Genomic DNA, 17,005 nt, shown 5'->3' with positions numbered 1-17,005 from the left:
CATGTTCCTTCATGTGGAAAGCAATATTCACTTGATGCATGAAGGTATTACTAAATATAACATTCAAATATCAGCAAACACGACATTGCCTTCCTTTATGGTTTTTTTTTTTATGTGTGCAAATTGTTTAGGACTCTTACCTTGACTTCACATTTCTTGTGGCATGCGATTCGGCACACTGGAAAAAGAGAAAAGGAGAGAAAAACCAATTAACTCCACAGATCATAAAAAGCTTTTGAACATTATGGAGAAATTCAGACTGCGTGTTGCATTATGAGTGATGACGCTGAGCAGCTGTCAAGAAGACATGAAAAAGCAAGAGGTATATTCAAATTCCACAATGTTTGTACTGTGGTCAAAGTCAAACAGCATCTGCTGTTAGCAGGCTGATACTGCCACAGCAGCTCACACTCCCAGCAAAGGCTTAGAATTCACTGCTGTGAAGGATAACACACAGTGAGAGATCTCATCTCTGTGTCATCGGTTAAATGAACTTTTTAAAGTGTAATCATCACCAGTGCGATGATCTTTTTACTGAAGCATCTCAAAATCTACAGATACACATCAAAACAAACTCAGCCGGACATAATAAAGAAACCACTGTGAGAGTTTGGGCTGCAGTACTCATCGTCTCCCAGACTAAACAGCTTTCAGTGCAATGAATGAGTCAGGATGTTTCAGCCGTCTGTGCATTTGTGCGACAGGCCACCCTCCAGTTATCGATTCCTACACTGACCACACGACTGTCACATGAAGTTAAAAGATCTGATTTATCTCGAGGTCTGCAGCTGGAAAATATTAGGTTACTCATTAGTCCCAAACAACAAATGATCAGTCTTGATGCATGCTCAATTATCCAGGAAAGGAAATCCCAAAAAGTTGATTCTGTTCATCTGGACGCAGCGTTTCCAGTGGGAGAGACGTTTCGTCACTCATCCAATGACTTCTTCAGTCCCAGCTTCAGTGGTGCTGGTTTCAGTCATTGTGCAAATGTACTGTTTATAAGGTTGGGGAAACCTGCAGTCAGCTGAACTGAAGAAGTCACCTGGATGAGTGACGAAACGTTTCTCCCACTGAAAACGCTACGTCCAGATTAACAGAATCAGCTTTTTGGAGTAATTAATCAGTTTTCCTGAATTTCTTGCTCCAGAATATTAATCTTAGGCACCGTTTTAAAGATCAGGGACAGATTTTCCTCCTGTTTTTGGAAACTTTCCACTTTTTGAACATTTTAATTCTCTCACCTTTTTTGCTACAATAAAAATCCACGTCTGTCTGCTTCATTCCAACCAGTACCCCAATTTTTCCTGGTTTACTCCTGGATTTTAAGACCACCTTCTAGAGATAAGCCTTGCTCTTTCTCCTAGGAACCTTCTGGGATTTTTTTTAAAGCCTCTCAAACTTTATTCAGAATACTGAATGAAACAGCCGTTATCTTTTGTGTCACACAAGAGCGTCGAAATCAGTCATATTTGTTATTTTTAGCAAGAAGTCATCTTTTCTAAACATTTTCTAAAACATGACTGATTGTATGAGATGTATTCAGGTGATATGAAAAAAAGAACCTCAGTTGCACTCTCTTCAAATAGCCACTGCACCAGTACAGTATATGGTTAAAGCAGATCTCGAAAATTTCATCAAAGATTAAAGAAGTTGTTTAACTATAGAATTTCTGCACAGTTTTCACAGCTCCCCTTCTGTCCTCAAGGCCTCTCTGTGGACTCCCACTGGGCCACCAATAAGGGTCAACAAGAGAGAGCAGCTGGACCAGCGGCTCATAAATTCTCAGCTTCCCTCGAAGGACAGAAAACCAAAACACGGCTCAGCGTGCCGAGGTGTAGGCTTTCCAAATAAAGGAGAAGGCTGTATGCTTTTACTGGAACGCTCTACGCCTTATGTAATGAGTTTTTCTTCCTGTCTCGAGCCACATTCTTCAAAGCAGTTGTAATATCTGTTGTGAATAGTTGTCAAGTCATTGATATGAAACTGGGAGGTGGCCAGTCCTGACATTGTGCGAGAGTCAGATTGTGTGTTTTGTATTATGTTATGGTGGCAGTGCAGTGTTTTCCTGAACCCTATACTTCCTCTACTCTTGCTTCCTAAACACTATGTTCTCTCTGATGTATACAGATTAATCATACAGGATATCCCTGAAACACTCCTTTAGTTCCACGTGGAGTTTTCTCTGCGTGACCCTCCTTCTTATAAGCTTCACTCTATGAATGTCAAGTCAATGTTCCACTGGGGCCAGCAGTTTAGTACATACAGACAACACAGAAAGACTTGATAAAATGCTAATTCTCCCAGGCTTGTGTGAAAGACATATCTTGACATTTCTTGGCCAAGTTCAACTAGTGAATGGTTTTGCACTTGCACAGGCTTAAACAAATCTGCAACATAAAAAGTAAAAAGACCAGAGGTGGAAGGTGAGACTGAGGGAAGAACCTGTTGGATGAAACCAGAAAAACCTCTCAAAGGAGGCAGCTAGTATTCGCAGCCTTGCCTTATTGGTTGTTACCCAGCGCTCATGACCACAGGTGAGGGTTGGAACATAGATCTGGTAGCTGGAAAAGCTTTGCCTTTTGTTTTATCCCACTTTTCACCATGACAGTCTGCTACAACGCCTTCATTCCTGAAGATGCTGCACCAACCCACTGGCCCAGCTCCTTTCCATCATCGTGAATAAAATCCCAAGATACTTGAACTCAGGGGCAGCTTCTCCCCCAACATATTGGGAGAAAACTACTGTTTTCAAGCAGATAAGCTTCTGGAAACTATGAATTTAAGGAGATAAACAAGACTTTGTTGGTGCAGTGGCGCCTATTGTGTACTATTCTTCACAGCTGACTTACTCTGGTTGCCAGAAAAGCTCAGACTGAGCATTTTTCTTTTAAACAAACACACTTAGTTTAGTTAGAAGTCATCTTTTAATTTCAATATAAAAATCTATTTCAAACGTGCATGAACAATATCTAATGTCGGTTCTAAAGCAGGTTACGCTAAAACAATGACATACCGCTAAATTTGCAGCAGGTATCTTTAATGTTGGATAAAAAAAGCAGGGGTGTGAACTCTTTTCCGCCAAGATAAGTTTGAGAACCAGTGCATTTAAGAAGGTTAATGCACACGTCTCTTTTTAAGAGTTAATTTGACTGAAACTTATTTGGTTATGAAATGGTTTTGATCAAACTGTCACACAATGTTTATTTTTAAAGACTGTTTTCTTGTTTAAATATCAAGTTTCCGATGTGTAAATTACACGTAAATACATGCAAATGATCTTCTATCTTATCCTGTGACACATGGTGCTCTTATTGGGACTGCTGTGGCCTCTCTGATGTCAGCAGTCATGGTGTGGCTGAGTGTGTGTGTTGGTCAGTTAGCTCAGTAGGAAAACATCTGGTCTCCAGAGTGCGATCTCATGAGTCTGAGTCTCCCTCATGGTGAATTACATGTTGATGTTTTATACACCCAAAAATGACATTTGTTTTTTGTTCGTTTTATTTTGTTCTCAAAAATGATCAATGAATAAGAATATGAGAAGTTCAAGAAGGATACTGAGGAACATCGTCATGGCCGCCCGCACAGCTTTTCAGTAAATGTTCTGTCAGTGATTATTCAACATTGTTTTCAAGAATCTTATTTTTAAGACATGATGTGACACTACAGTTAAACATCAGACACTGACAGTAAAGCCAATGGTTATTTGCTGAGAGGCTCAAGTTATCAAGGCCAAGAACACCTGATGTTTTACCTTTAGTCTTAAATGCTTTAAAAGATGACAGCTGCCTTTGGTGCAGGCTTCTTCAGTTCTAAAACCTGATGGAGAGTCACAGTTTAGTGGAGGTGTCACCCTGGATATGGTCCTGAAAGATGATGAACCACCCTGTAATTATGTGAGTCATTAAAGGCCACACATCCAGGGGACAAACTCCCAAACACAATTCAATTTATATAGTGCCAAATCACGACAAGAGTTGCCTCAAGGTGCTTTACATTGTAAGGTAAAGACCCTACAATAATAGAGAGGAAATGGAGAAAACCCCAAAAATCATATACAAGCACTTGGGTGACAGTGAGAAGACAAAACTCCCTTTTAACAGGAAGAAACCTCTGGCAAAACGAGGCTCAGGGAGGGGCGGCCATCTACTGCGACTGGTTGTTGTGGTCGTGGCAGACCAAAGTGACTGAACAACTCTCAGGACCACCTAAAAACAGGCCAAAACCTGAGACTCTCCATCAGTTTTGGAACTGAAGAATCCTCGTGGATGAGAGCTGAAATGTCTTCATGAATCAAAAAGAAGTCCTATTGCCTTTAGCAATGAAAAATGGCCTGGATGCGGAGAAGCTACGCAAAACTCTTTACTTTTACTTTGATGCACTTTGAAGTCCTTAATTTTGCTCAAAGTCAGAGGTCATGTTCTCTGAGCAGCAACTGTAAGGATTAAGGTACAACCTACAAGGCTTTTCAGGAGACTTTAGTTTTTCTTTCACATCTAACCCTATATTCTTTGGAATGAGAGAAAAGTTAGGGGTTTAGGAGTGGGTACTTATCAGTTTTAAAATCTAAGGTTAAATTAACATACGAGAACTTTATTAACATTATTTACATCAGGTGCACAACACAGTTCAATGTGAGCTGCAAGATGATAAATGTAAGATAAAATATGTGTTCACTGGTATTTCAGTGTGCAACAAGAGTATGTCTACAAACTGAAACCTGAGAAAGTGAGAAGCTTCCTTTTTAGATCCAAAAAGTGTACTTACATCATGCAGAGGCATTTAGTTTCTATTTAAGCGCTCGCTGGACTATATTTGCACACGTGGGGGGCTTTTTTGACTTCTTAATTAGAGGCCTTCAAATCTGGGAGGCACCATGAAATCCTACCGGGATGCACAGCGCATCCCAGAAAGTTCCCAGAGTGAAACTAGAAGGGTTTGTTTCTACAGCATGACTCACATAATCTGTCAGGGAGCACCGAGATCGACTCCAGACAAAAATAATGAAACACGTTCATTTAGATGACTGTCGATTCCCGCAAAGACTGTTTTCTTAACTCACGTGGGAGCTTGTAAACCTTCTGCTTGGCTTTTGTCATGTTTACTTTCATGATCAAAATTGCTATGAATCATTATTTTCTTATAATTTATTGTTTTTTCCATCTAAACCACAGCTAAATCCGCCATAACTGCCCGTACAATGATGTAAAACAGAGCAAAGTACTAAAATCTCAATTGCTGACACAATTTGCCCACAAAGCCCATTTAACAGAGGCTCTGCAGTTTTAAATCATGCTGTATAATCTCACCGATTTGTCATGGACTCTTAGATGTTCTTGTTCTCTGAGCAGGCTACACTGGCTTAAAAGTGCAGACTGACAATCGATTTTTGACTTTGGAAATAACAGAAACGTCATCACAGTGAGGCCCGGCAGCTGGGTCGGAGCTTTCTGTCCAATCACGTAAGCTTCTTCATCAGCTTAAGTGTTTTTCAGCATCAGCCTTTTATGGTGACGTATAGCAGATGAGAATCCTCGATGTTCGGAAACGTGCATCTGTGTAATCTCATGACAAACGGGAATGCTCATAGGATAAGAAAGCTCATGTCCATATACAACTGGAGAGATCCATGATGGCTTCTAAATGGATCGGGCGCTCTTCCCAAAGCCACAGTAAGAAAGTAAGAAGAAAAGTTTAACCAGTAAATATTTGATAAATAGCTTAAACAATGATTTAGCTAATTATTGGTGGAAAAACAATTCAGAGTGGACCTATTGTGTTTTTTGTTTTTTTAACTCTTAGACTCCACTAAAGTAGCTCTCCATGATTAACAGTCAAAGTAATCTTGATTTAACCTTCTCCTGGTCCTTACACTGACTCAAACAAGCTCTACTCCCTTTAAGGCCAAGCTTCACTCATTAGTATGACTAGCAAATGTGGTGCTGTTGGGATCTGCCCTTATATGGTCAATGTTGAGTCCTATACTACTGGTCTGACAAAGTTTGGAGCTAACTGGAGTCCCTTCTAGCTAAGCTGGGAAGGAAGTTGCTAGTCATAACTCACCTTCATCATTTAAAACTGATTTATTATCATCTAAAACTACACATTTTGTTTTTGAGCAGTTTTGCAGTATTTGCAGTTCAAAATAATCCTTTTCATTATATTGGACCGTGGTGCAGATGTTTTAGTCCCCTGAACACCTCCATTTAAACCAGCGTTCTCCTGATTAGAGCAGAAGGTTTGAACAACAGGTGCGAGTTCTGTGCCTATAGCAGAGGCTGTGTGCCTGACACGCTCATAACAGGGATATCCAATCACAATGACCACATAAAGAGCCAGGATTAGAAAAAGCTGTCAGAATCAAAGTCTTTAGAGCAGTGCGAAGCTTGAGCGTTAGGTCACAGGTGGCATCATTTAAAATTTTGACCATGTTTAATACTTGCATCCCGCACTGTAAGAGCATATATGTGACAGAAAATAAGAAAAGCACAGCAGGATCCCTTTAACGCTCTGTAGACTTGTGTTTCAGCGCTACACATGTGATGAGCTGTGACACAAGTCGCGTGGAATGTTCTCATATGTGTGGAAACCAAACACACTTTGCTCGATAAGCATAAAAGCCATGTGCTTGTCCATCAGGACGATGTCCAGCACCGTCCCCCGTAAACAACTCTCCTGGGCCACGTGGGAAGAAGTAAGACTTCCATATTGGGTGTGAAAGCGTGGAGCCCGGAGCGCTCAGGCTGGGCTTTACCTTGTTAGGAAGTCGGTGCTTTGGAGAATAAACAGAGCAGAAATGTTCCTGCTGGAGGGAGGAGAGGAGGGAGAGGAGGAAAGCAGCACAGTGATGAGGAGGGATGGAAGATGAGGAGAGAGAAGATACTGGAGAAAAAAGACATCTGTGCAGAGGATGAGTAATAGAGCGAGGGGGTGCAACAACTGCTCACATCAATCATTGAGAAGATGAGAGGACAGCAGGGATGGAAGTCGATCAAAATGAGGAGATGATGACGAGTGTGGAACGCCGGCTGCTATCTGAGTCTGGGTCTGTGGTATGCTTTACGACATCGGAGGGAGGGGGAGAGAAGGGTTATAAAGAGGCGGGTGATTTCCTTCCCCTGGTCCCTTGGAATGAGCGTACAGTCCCACAGGGCTGGGCTGGACCCCTTTACAACACAATCAGAGGGGCAGGGGTTGGAGAATTTCCTCTTCCTCCACCCTCCTCACTCTCACTCTCTCCATCCTTCCTTTTTTCCATTTGCTTCCCATGCACAAACACGTGAGCACCAACACGTGTACATATGATGCGCTAACATACACTCTACATCACTCGTGTGTGTACACACACCAAATCCCTGAAATCACGATTCCTTAAATGTTTTTTTTCATCAGTTTTACACCTCTTTTTACACTGTAAGCGAAGCTACAAGATAAAACGTGAAGGTGGATGGATGGGTGGGTTTATTAAAGTAAAAACAAGAATGTCTTTGTCATGCTAAATGACACGCCACTTGCCCAAGTTTGAAACATTGTGGACTGGTAGGCATTTCCAGGTCCTATTTTAACCAAACATGAGTCACGAGCCATTCATCGTGAATCTCACTGCTTGGAGGTCAGTAAACAGCCTTGTGATGCATTAACACGGCCTTAACACACGGCCTGATCCCAACGTGTCAGGGGGACAAAAATAGCAGCACTGTGTGCAGGAAAGTCTCACAGTGACAAGAAACTTTTGGGGACAAAATAATCATTTTGAAAGCTTCATGAAAAAAAAGAATCTTGGAATCTCAATTAGGTGTTTTGTATTTACATAAAATATTCATGAACAAACACACTTTTAAAGCTGCAGTGTTTAAAAAGAAAGGTCTCCCACAACATTACACCTTTTACTTTTTTATATCAGGTAAAATTTTAATTGCACCACTGCATCTTCTGTGGGGTTTGTCACTCTTTATACTCCCTTACTTCATGAGAGGAGAGTATCACAGAGACATAAATTCTGAAGCTTGAAAAGAGAGCCCAAAGTAGGCTCAGGAGATCGGGTTCCCCCTCAGACCACTCAAACATAATTATGGATTTTTTAATTGTTTATTTCTTTGGCCAAAGACATTTAAATACACTCCCCCCACCACTCAAAAACCAAAACAAAAAAAAACCAAACATGTTTTCTGCCCCAGCTTCAACTCCATTTATAGGTTGTAAACACCAAGTGTGTTTGAATTGGCATCTCTGGGTATTTTTACTTGAAAGAATGTCTACTCAGTGGTTAGAAACCCACACATGCGGTAATGTTTTTTTTCCCTGTAAACACTGAAGAGACGGGACTTTCAGTGTTTATGATGAAGATGTCTAGCAAATGCAGGTGGGATATATAACATTTAACCTGCTTAAAAATATATATTTTCCATGTAATTATGTGCAATATGTGGAGAAAAACTGCCGAATCTCGCTGTTAGTTTGAATTATTTTTTCCAAGCAATGTCATCCAAATAGCAATAAAATAGCAAAAGTAATAATACATGCTGTGTTGCATAATTAACTGCATTAAATAAACAGAATCATCCATAAGCCAACCACTCATTTTGGAGTTTGTCTTAAAAACTGAATATTGTAGACAAAACAATTATCTTGTCACAAAAGTGACTCCACAGACGACAGCATTAAATCTTCTATTGTTCCAAACGCTTGAAAACCTGCAGTAAATTTCTTAATTTCATCACCTGATCCCTGTTGCGTGGTGCAAAGAATGCTATGAATGTGTCTACACATGCACTCTGCTTGCACCAACCTGCAGTGCACTTGCTGCATTTTCTGTGTACTGTAGCATTAATGTCAGTAATTATCGGCACCCAGCCACCTCGATCCATCTTTTGACTCACACAGGGTGTCATCATTTAGCCCACATGTTTTCCCGAGCTAAAATCCCTGCCTGTGCTGGGTTTCTGCGGGTAAAGCCCCACCTTCATTCAGCTGCTCAGCGTTTCTTAACTTGGGAGATCCCCACAAACATTGCAGGGGAGTTGGATAAATCCTGAGCAAGAGTTCCCATGGACTCAGATCTGTGTCATGAGTTTGCTTCTTCCTGACAAAACAGGACTTCTGTTTGTTTACTCTTGTGTCTGGTTGTGTGTGTTTCACTGTGAGTATTAGTCTGACTTTGTTTTGTTGAAACAGCTGTTTCCCTAAAACAATGTGCAGCTATGGAGAAAAAACACAGGAAAACACTCAGGATTTAAGTTTCTGTAGAAGAATTCTGGAATTTTACAGTCTGCAGCAGATGTAGTGTGAAACAAAGACCTCTGCTGCCACCTGGTGGTTGCTGAAGTCCCTGAATCTGCCATGTTTTTCAAAACGTTGAGGTTTTGTTTTTTTTTTTTTTGTTTTTTTAATGGGGGCTCATGATAAGGGAGGCGTCCAACTTTTTGTCGGACTGCACGGCGCTTTTATCAATTGTCTCACATTTTGATTGCCTCTGGTTTACAAAAGTGAACATCTGGTAAGAAATGTGTGCCTCAAAAAGTGACGTGCTGATCTGTGCATCCCTTCTGAAACCCCACAGATGAACACAAACTCTTTGCTCTTCAGTTTGTTGGGAGCTGGTTACCCTAATCATGACCCAAAGAGCCACAGTTTGTTGGAATTTTCTAAAGTGGTCCTGAGCAGCAGTGCTCCAGGCTTTCTGAAGCACTTTCAAAGGTTTTCTTGGACAATGGCAGCTTTTTCTCCAATTTTCAGTCCAGTTTTGCACCTGATTATTTTCAGAGGAATGATCCTTTGTTGGTTAAGACTTAGGTGCCAAATTTATGCCTGACTGATTCCTAAGTCGAGGGATGAACCACTGTTATGGTTACACATAACAGACAAGTTAGCAATGAATCAATTTTAAATTGCATCTTAAGGCTTTGTTAGTAGTCCTGGTCGCGGAACACTGGACCAGCTCTTTATCCTCTCCAGGATACTTGAGGGTGCATGGGAGTTTGCCCAACCAGTCTACATGTGTTTTGTGGACTTGGAGAAGGCATTCGACCGTGTCCTCGGGGTGTCCTGTGGGAGGTGTTGCGGGAGTATGGGGTGTCTGGCCCATTGCTACGGGCCATTCGATCCCTATACAACCGTTGCAAGAGCTTGGTTCGCATTGCCAGCAATAAGTCGGACTCGTTCCCGGTGCGTGATGGGCTCCGCCAGGGCTGCCCTTTGTCTCCGGTTCTGTTCATAATTTTTATGGACAGGATTTCTAGGCGCAGCCAAGCGGCGGAGGGCTTTCGCTTTGGTGGTCTCAGAATCTCATCTCTGATTTTTGCGGATGATGTGGTTCTGTTGGCTTCATCGGGTGAGGGCCTCCAGCTCGCACTGGAACGGTTCGCAGCCGAGTGTGAAGCAGCAGGAATTAGGATCAGCACCTCCAAATCTGAGGCCATGGTTCTCAGCTGGAAAAGGGTGGAGTGCCCACTCCGAGTCGGGGATGAGTTCCTGCCCCAAGTGGAGGAGTTCAAGTATCTCGGGGTCTTGTTCGCGAGTGATAGAAGGGAGCCGGAGATCGACAGATGGATTGGGGCTGCAGCTGCAGTAATGCAGACGCTGCACCGGTCCGTCGTGGTGAAGAGGGAGCTGAGTGTAAAAGCGAAGCTCTCAATTTACCGGTCGATCTACGTCCCTACCCTCACCTATGGCCACGAGCTGTGGGTAGTGACCGAAAGAACGAGATCACGGAGACAAGCGGCAGAAATGAGCTTCCTCCGAAGGGTGGCTGGCCTCTCCCTTAGAGATAGGGTGAGAAGTTCGGCTATCCCGGAGGGGCTCAGAGTAGAGCAGCTGCTGCTCCACATCGAAAGGAGCCAGCTGAGGTGGTTCGGGCATCTGACAAGGATGCCCCCTGGGCGCCTCCTGGGTGATGTATTCCAGGCATGTCCCACCGGGAGGAGGCCCCGGGGCAGACCCAGGACACGCTGGAGAGATTATATCTCTTGGCTGGCCTGGGAACGCCTTGGTATTCCTCCGGATAAGCTGGAGGAGGTGGCTGGGGAGAGGGAGGTCTGGGCCTCTTTGCTTAGGCTGCTGCCCCCGCGACCCGGCCTCGGATAAAGCGGATGAAGATGGATGGATGGATGGCTCTGTTAGTAGCAGCCTGTCACAAAACACATGACATGTTCACATTTCTTTCTACAAAGCTGAAAACTCTCATATCTCAGTATGGTGTGGAGTGTGGGAGACCTAAAAAAAAAAAAAAAAAAAAAAAAAAAAAAAAAAAAAAAAAAAAAAACTATCTACAGCAAATGAACAGTATCTGAAAGTCATGTTCTTAAGAAAGAGTATAAAGAAGAGGAAAAAAATCCAGGAAAGACACGACACAGGACCTGAAAGAGTCTTCTGGATCTTCAGTTGATCCATTTGATATTCACTGAAGCTTCATCAGAAGTGTCTCAGTGAAAGGACGGCTGTGAAGAAGCCACTGTTAAGCTAAGTTCACTTCATTAAGCTAAAAGAAACGGGGAGAAAAGGGTGGGGTATGCCAAATTACGCATTAGTGGCAACAGGTCTGGTCTGTCGGAGTGATGTGTCCAAATTCGAAATTTGCGGTTAAAATTGTGGAATCATCATTCGTCAACACTGATAAAATTGTGAACATCACACCATCAGATTTTGATCCACCATGCAATACCATCTGGAAAGCATCTGATTGGCAACAGCTTCATTTTTCAGCACAGCAATGACCCCAAACACGCTGCCAGTGCAGTAAAAGCACACCTGGATAGAAAAAAAACACACACACTGGAACACTATCAGTCAACATTATTGAAGCAGCTTGAGATCATCTTGACAGAGAACAGAACAAAAACGCAGAAACATCCAAAGAAGAGCTTTGAATGTCTTTCAAGAAGTCTGAAGAACTATTCCTGAAGACTATTTGAAATTACAATAAGATGCCTCAAAGGGTTCAGGCTGTGCTGAAAAATCAAGGTCCTCATACTAAATATTGACTTTCAAGCTTGTTAGAATTGTCTAAACCCTGTTTTTGCCTTAACACGTAATATAAGGAAATAACGGGCATCTGAAGACTTTAGAGCAGTAGTGTAAATAATGAAAAGTGTATCACGTATCACGTTCTATTCAGTTAAATTTAAAACAGCATAAACTCATCAGGGATTCTTTTACCTCTTTTTACAGCCAGGCTTGCCCCCTGCTGGCTAACATAAAGAATGTCAGTATGTCAGGGACAGATTACATTCAACTGAACAGCATCAGATATGGTTGTAATGTTTCCATCAATCCAGCTGGTGGCTCCCTGACTGCATGAACTGATTTGTACAGTTCACCGGGGACTGGTTTGTTTCCTCGTCTATTTGAACAACAAGCAATGTGCGCAGATTTCTTAGAACTGACAAGAAGCTAATCAGAGAGCAGGTGTGAGTGTTACAGAGTGTGAAGGTTTCAGAAGAAGAAACTAAATCTGTACAAAATCAACCCCGTTGTTTCTGACAGCGCAGAGAGCCCATGTGCCTGATCACTGCTCACTGAAAATCATTGTCCCATCAGTTTAGCAGATTAGTATAACGACATCTGACAGGGAGACGGTTACTTTCCATCATCTTCATCAATCTGCTCTCCTCGTTAAGCCAATGACTTCTGTCAAAGCACGGCATCACAGCTTCGTACGGTTTGTATGCGTGCGTACATTTGATGTGAACTTGGGCACTTGCTGCACAAATTGAAGTAAGATCTTACTCTGCTGGCGAGTAATGAGCCCATTTTGACACGATGCTGTAACACATGTTTTCACAGCCTAAGAATTTCTTAGCATCAGTGTACAGCTCCACATGCAGGCAGTTCTAGTTGTGCGTGCATGTGCGCATGTTTGCTTGATGTGTGATAAGTGTGCATACTTGATGTGTGAGACGTGTGTGCATGTGTTTACCTTCACTGGGGTTTGCTACATACCAGCTGTGTGAGCTAAGCGGTCAAGAACAGAGCAACGATAACCTTCACTCTTGGTAACAAACACACACACGCACCTGCTATAGTAGATTTTCTCTGGTCTGTGGAGAGGACCCGTGTGCGGTCACAAAGGAGTCGCAGAGCTAGACTCTTTGCAGAAAAGTGCTTCTTATCAAACCTCCACCATTTTCTAAAAAATATTTTGGAGCTGCAGAAGTTTTATTAACTGCCTATGACTCTTCTGCCAAATTCTCAGTTGGATTTTACCTTTTAAGGGCACAATAGCAGCTCTAATGTACTACACACGAACATCTCTGTGAAAGAATATAAAAGCCAGTTCCTGCCTGCAGGCCCACCAAAACAGACGGCCTTTTTTTTTTCTTTTGTTTTGTTTTTTTAACTGGAAAATTTCGGCCCTGACCTGCGTCAACATGCTATTGTCGAAGTAACTAACACCTTGTATCTTAGCAACTGCTGAAGAGAGAGGAAGTGGAGGTGCTCCTGCCATTACGCGACCATGTGACTGGAGAGTGTTGGTAAACAAGAGCAGAAACAGGGAGGGAGGTACTGCAGGGCGATGGGAGTGGAGGTTTTGTTCTGAACAACCATTTAACACATGTTGGGTAATCGGCTTATTCACGATCTGGAAGAGAGTCCGATGAGAACACCGAAAACAATCCTCATGTCTGTTTGGTTACATGTGCAGAAACACGGGAAGCAGGGAGGAAGCAGGTGGCCCGCCTCCATCGAAATGCAGCAAAATGTGCACAATCAGCACCTAAAGCTCATTACCGTTTGCCCAAAAACCTCTTTACACTGAAGCGGTGTTATGAGACACACTGACACTTACATTTGTCTATTTTGTGTCCACAAGGTCTCCAGCTGACTACCTTTGTTCAGATTTCAGCAGTATGCTCATCAATTCTGATTGTCTTTTGATCCTTTGACCTTCAGATTTGTTTAGCAAAGCGCACGAGATGTTTTTAGAACTAAAAACACATGTGCAGGTTTTTAAGCTGCTGACATTAGAAGGACAAAGTCATTTGTGGTTTGGGTGCAGCACAATAAGACTGCTGGACTGCCACGTCCTGCATTAGCAACATGCTTTTCCTGTTAGGTGCTCGTCAGTGCTGCATAAGGACAAAATTAAACATTTTCATTAGATATGGTGGTTGTTTAGACTTTTACTGCCACAAGACGCATTTTAAAACTACGTGGGAACGATTTACAGAATGGTGTGCTCTGTTTTTGCACAAAAAGGAATGAGATCACAGATACAAGTGGCAGAAATGAGCTTCCTCCAAACAGTGTCTGTGTTCAGGAGAATCATAGCTAGGTATTCTCTTTATTGCTGTTGGGCAGACGACATAGAGGGTGCGTGGACTACCAGATTAAAGGACAGCTTTTATTGTCAAGCTATCAGACTCCTCAAAAGCAACACCTGACACTTCCAATGGATAGATGGAAATTTTATGTGCTGTACGTTTTCTGAACGAGACAATCATGCTTCCAATAAAGGTCATTTAAAAAAGAAACCATAGGTTATAACAGCAGCTTTGTTTTCTGTAGCAGCTCAGTCTCACTTTTTATCATCTTTAAACCTGATACTGTCCCACTGTATTATGTCTATGAAGGTTCTCAGTCATCCAGGTCAATATAGTCTAAGGAGCTTGGATGGATGGATGGATGGATGGATGGATGGATGGATGGATGGAAGGAAGGAAGGAAAGAAGGAAAGAAGGAAAGAAAGAAAGAAATCTTTTCACACAAGCGTCTGAAGACGTTTCACCTCTCATCTGAGAAGCGCCTTCAATTCTAAGGTCAAATGTAGGGAATCGCAGATTTAAGCCCTACAGCAAATGCATACCTTGAAACTAAGCTTACCCTAATGAAATCAACAGATTATGTATTTAGATTTTACACAATGAGAATACACTTTTCAAGTGTTTCCAAAGCCCGAGCTCTTAGCTCTCTTAAAATCAGCTGAGTGCTTCTTTAAGTCTAAATACTTTAAATGTATCTGGGTACCATATTCTGCATCCTTGTCTCGTTGCTTCTAGTTTTGGCAAAATGGGAATTTAATGAATCATATGACATGGAGACAAACGAAGGAAGAGAAAAACAGAGACTGCTAGACGTCTGCTGTCTGAGCAGACAGCTGTCTCCTGTTCACTTTGTGTTGTCATCGTAAATCTGTCACACACACACACACACACACACACACACACACACACACACACACACACACACACACACACACACAAAGCCAGATACAAGTAGGGGAAGAGAATTATACTGAGGTAAATTAAATCAAAATAGAGTCCAGTGAAGCCTTGCCATGATGGTTTAGTCCTCTAATAAATCATATCTTACAGGCGGTGGTCCCAGGTGCTGTCCTGTGTCAGTTTATGAAAACACTTAAGGGCTGTCTCCACACACAAGTGTATGCTGTTTAACCAAAACAGACTGACAGCAGCAGTGAGTGTGCGTCACATAGAAATACATCTTTTTGGGGAATGATTTATCATTTTCTGATCACTGCAAAGTGCACCAATGGAGATCTTTGTGGCATTTTAATGGAATTATTTGGCTAATAACAAGGTTTGCTACAGGAGACGGTTCATTCAAGAAGGCTTCTACATCAGGTTTTTTTTTTTTTTTTTTGAGTATTTTACTTGTCTGTCAATTAGCACTTATTAGCAATAATCTATGTATATTGCCCATACACATGTAGTTTGCCTACTAAGATTTGTAGAATTAGCTAACTTAGCCTTCCACCCTCTCATCCAACAGCAGTGTTCAGGCTTGTAAATGTAGCCCAGAAACATTTTTTTGAACAGTACGTGTTGTTATTGTTGCGTAAGCAGCAGATGCAAGTTTGCTCCTGTGAAATACAGCATCCTATGCAGAACATGAAGGCTAATGTGAAGATTTAATTACATAAATTATCCCACCAAACACATTCAGAACACCTGGAAGCACAAGTTAGATCAGAGGATAAAGCAGGTGTTGAAGTTCAATTATTTTCTAAGCCTTTTATGATCCCGGAGGAGAAGACTTTACTGTGCCAGCATAATCTGCTCCTGCATCATTTTGCTTTATACTTGCAGTAGACACAGTCACCTAAAGACCTGCTCTAGTATCGCAACTGAGGAAAAGATTGTGCTCTTCTTCTGCTCTATTTGTTATGTAATAGGAGATATAACCACACCTTATATAACCGCACCTCCTGAGCTTTTGGCACTTTTTTAACATGAGCATTGCACAATAATATGTCAGACTGCCTTTGAGGAGCTGATAAGATACCAAAAAACAAGTAATGTTCATGTTTTTCTAAGCTACATCAACCAATCCTGTGTCAGTTTTGGGAAGATGCAAACTAAATATCCCCCCCACTGTGTGCCAACCCACACATCCAGCCTTTTCCACATGGATTCATTTGACGTTATCGGAGTGAAAACAGGCATTTCCACAACAGCACGATGTGCCAAGCAGGCCGAGGTCATACATGCTTCCGTTTTTGTTTTTGTCCTGCTCTGCACACTGGACCGAAAAGATTTACTGCGTCGAAATGGTCAGAAAACGGTGACCACATTAACGTCGGTTACTCCGTCTCAGCTTCTTTCCTGCGATTGTTTGACGTTTTATGTTATAAGCCTATCGCAGTAGTTTCAGGTTTAAAAAAAACTGTAAAAACATAAAAATAACCTCAGAAGGGTCCTGGCTATGTTAGTATATCCATTTAACACAGAGACACCCTGCAGTGTATATTTTTAAATGAGAAAACATGCCTCCATCTTTATTCTATTAATAATGACTGCACCAATGGAACGATGCGAATCAATCAGCCGTCAGTCAACCACATTGTCTCTTCAGTAAACACCATTAAGGAAATTGAGAAGCTGTTAACCTTTAACCCTCCTGGAGCTTCTTCTGCCGTCCTCTGTCACTTAACTGACTAAATCCCGACACAAAGGCGACCCCAAGTAACCTTGGATGACCTCTCATTTAGACCACTGACGGATGTGTAACAGATATTGCCTTCAATGTTTTCCTGACTGCAGCAGTTAAT

The 17,005-nt window shown here is 42.1% G+C and overlaps 1 protein-coding gene across 12 annotated transcripts in view; it reads right to left on the bottom strand.

Annotated features, from left to right (window-relative positions):
* Positions 1-17,005, bottom strand: part of tns1b (tensin 1b) — a 197,763-nt gene that overhangs the window by 121,217 nt on the left and 59,541 nt on the right. For all 12 annotated transcript variants that reach the window (XM_085374835.1, XM_085374837.1, XM_085374838.1 and 9 more), the window contains exon 3: positions 141-178. In XM_085374835.1, the coding sequence (XP_085230961.1) occupies positions 141-178 (38 nt within the window). The remainder of the gene's footprint in view (positions 1-140; positions 179-17,005) is intronic.

This window comes from Diplotaxodon limnothrissa, linkage group LG16 (genome assembly GCF_057381915.1).
Source record: "Diplotaxodon limnothrissa isolate DT_005_m linkage group LG16, D_limnothrissa_male_GT1.1, whole genome shotgun sequence".
Taxonomy (NCBI): domain Eukaryota; kingdom Metazoa; phylum Chordata; class Actinopteri; order Cichliformes; family Cichlidae; genus Diplotaxodon; species Diplotaxodon limnothrissa.
Note: the sequence above shows the minus strand (reverse complement) of the source record. Positions and strands in the feature narration are given on the sequence as shown.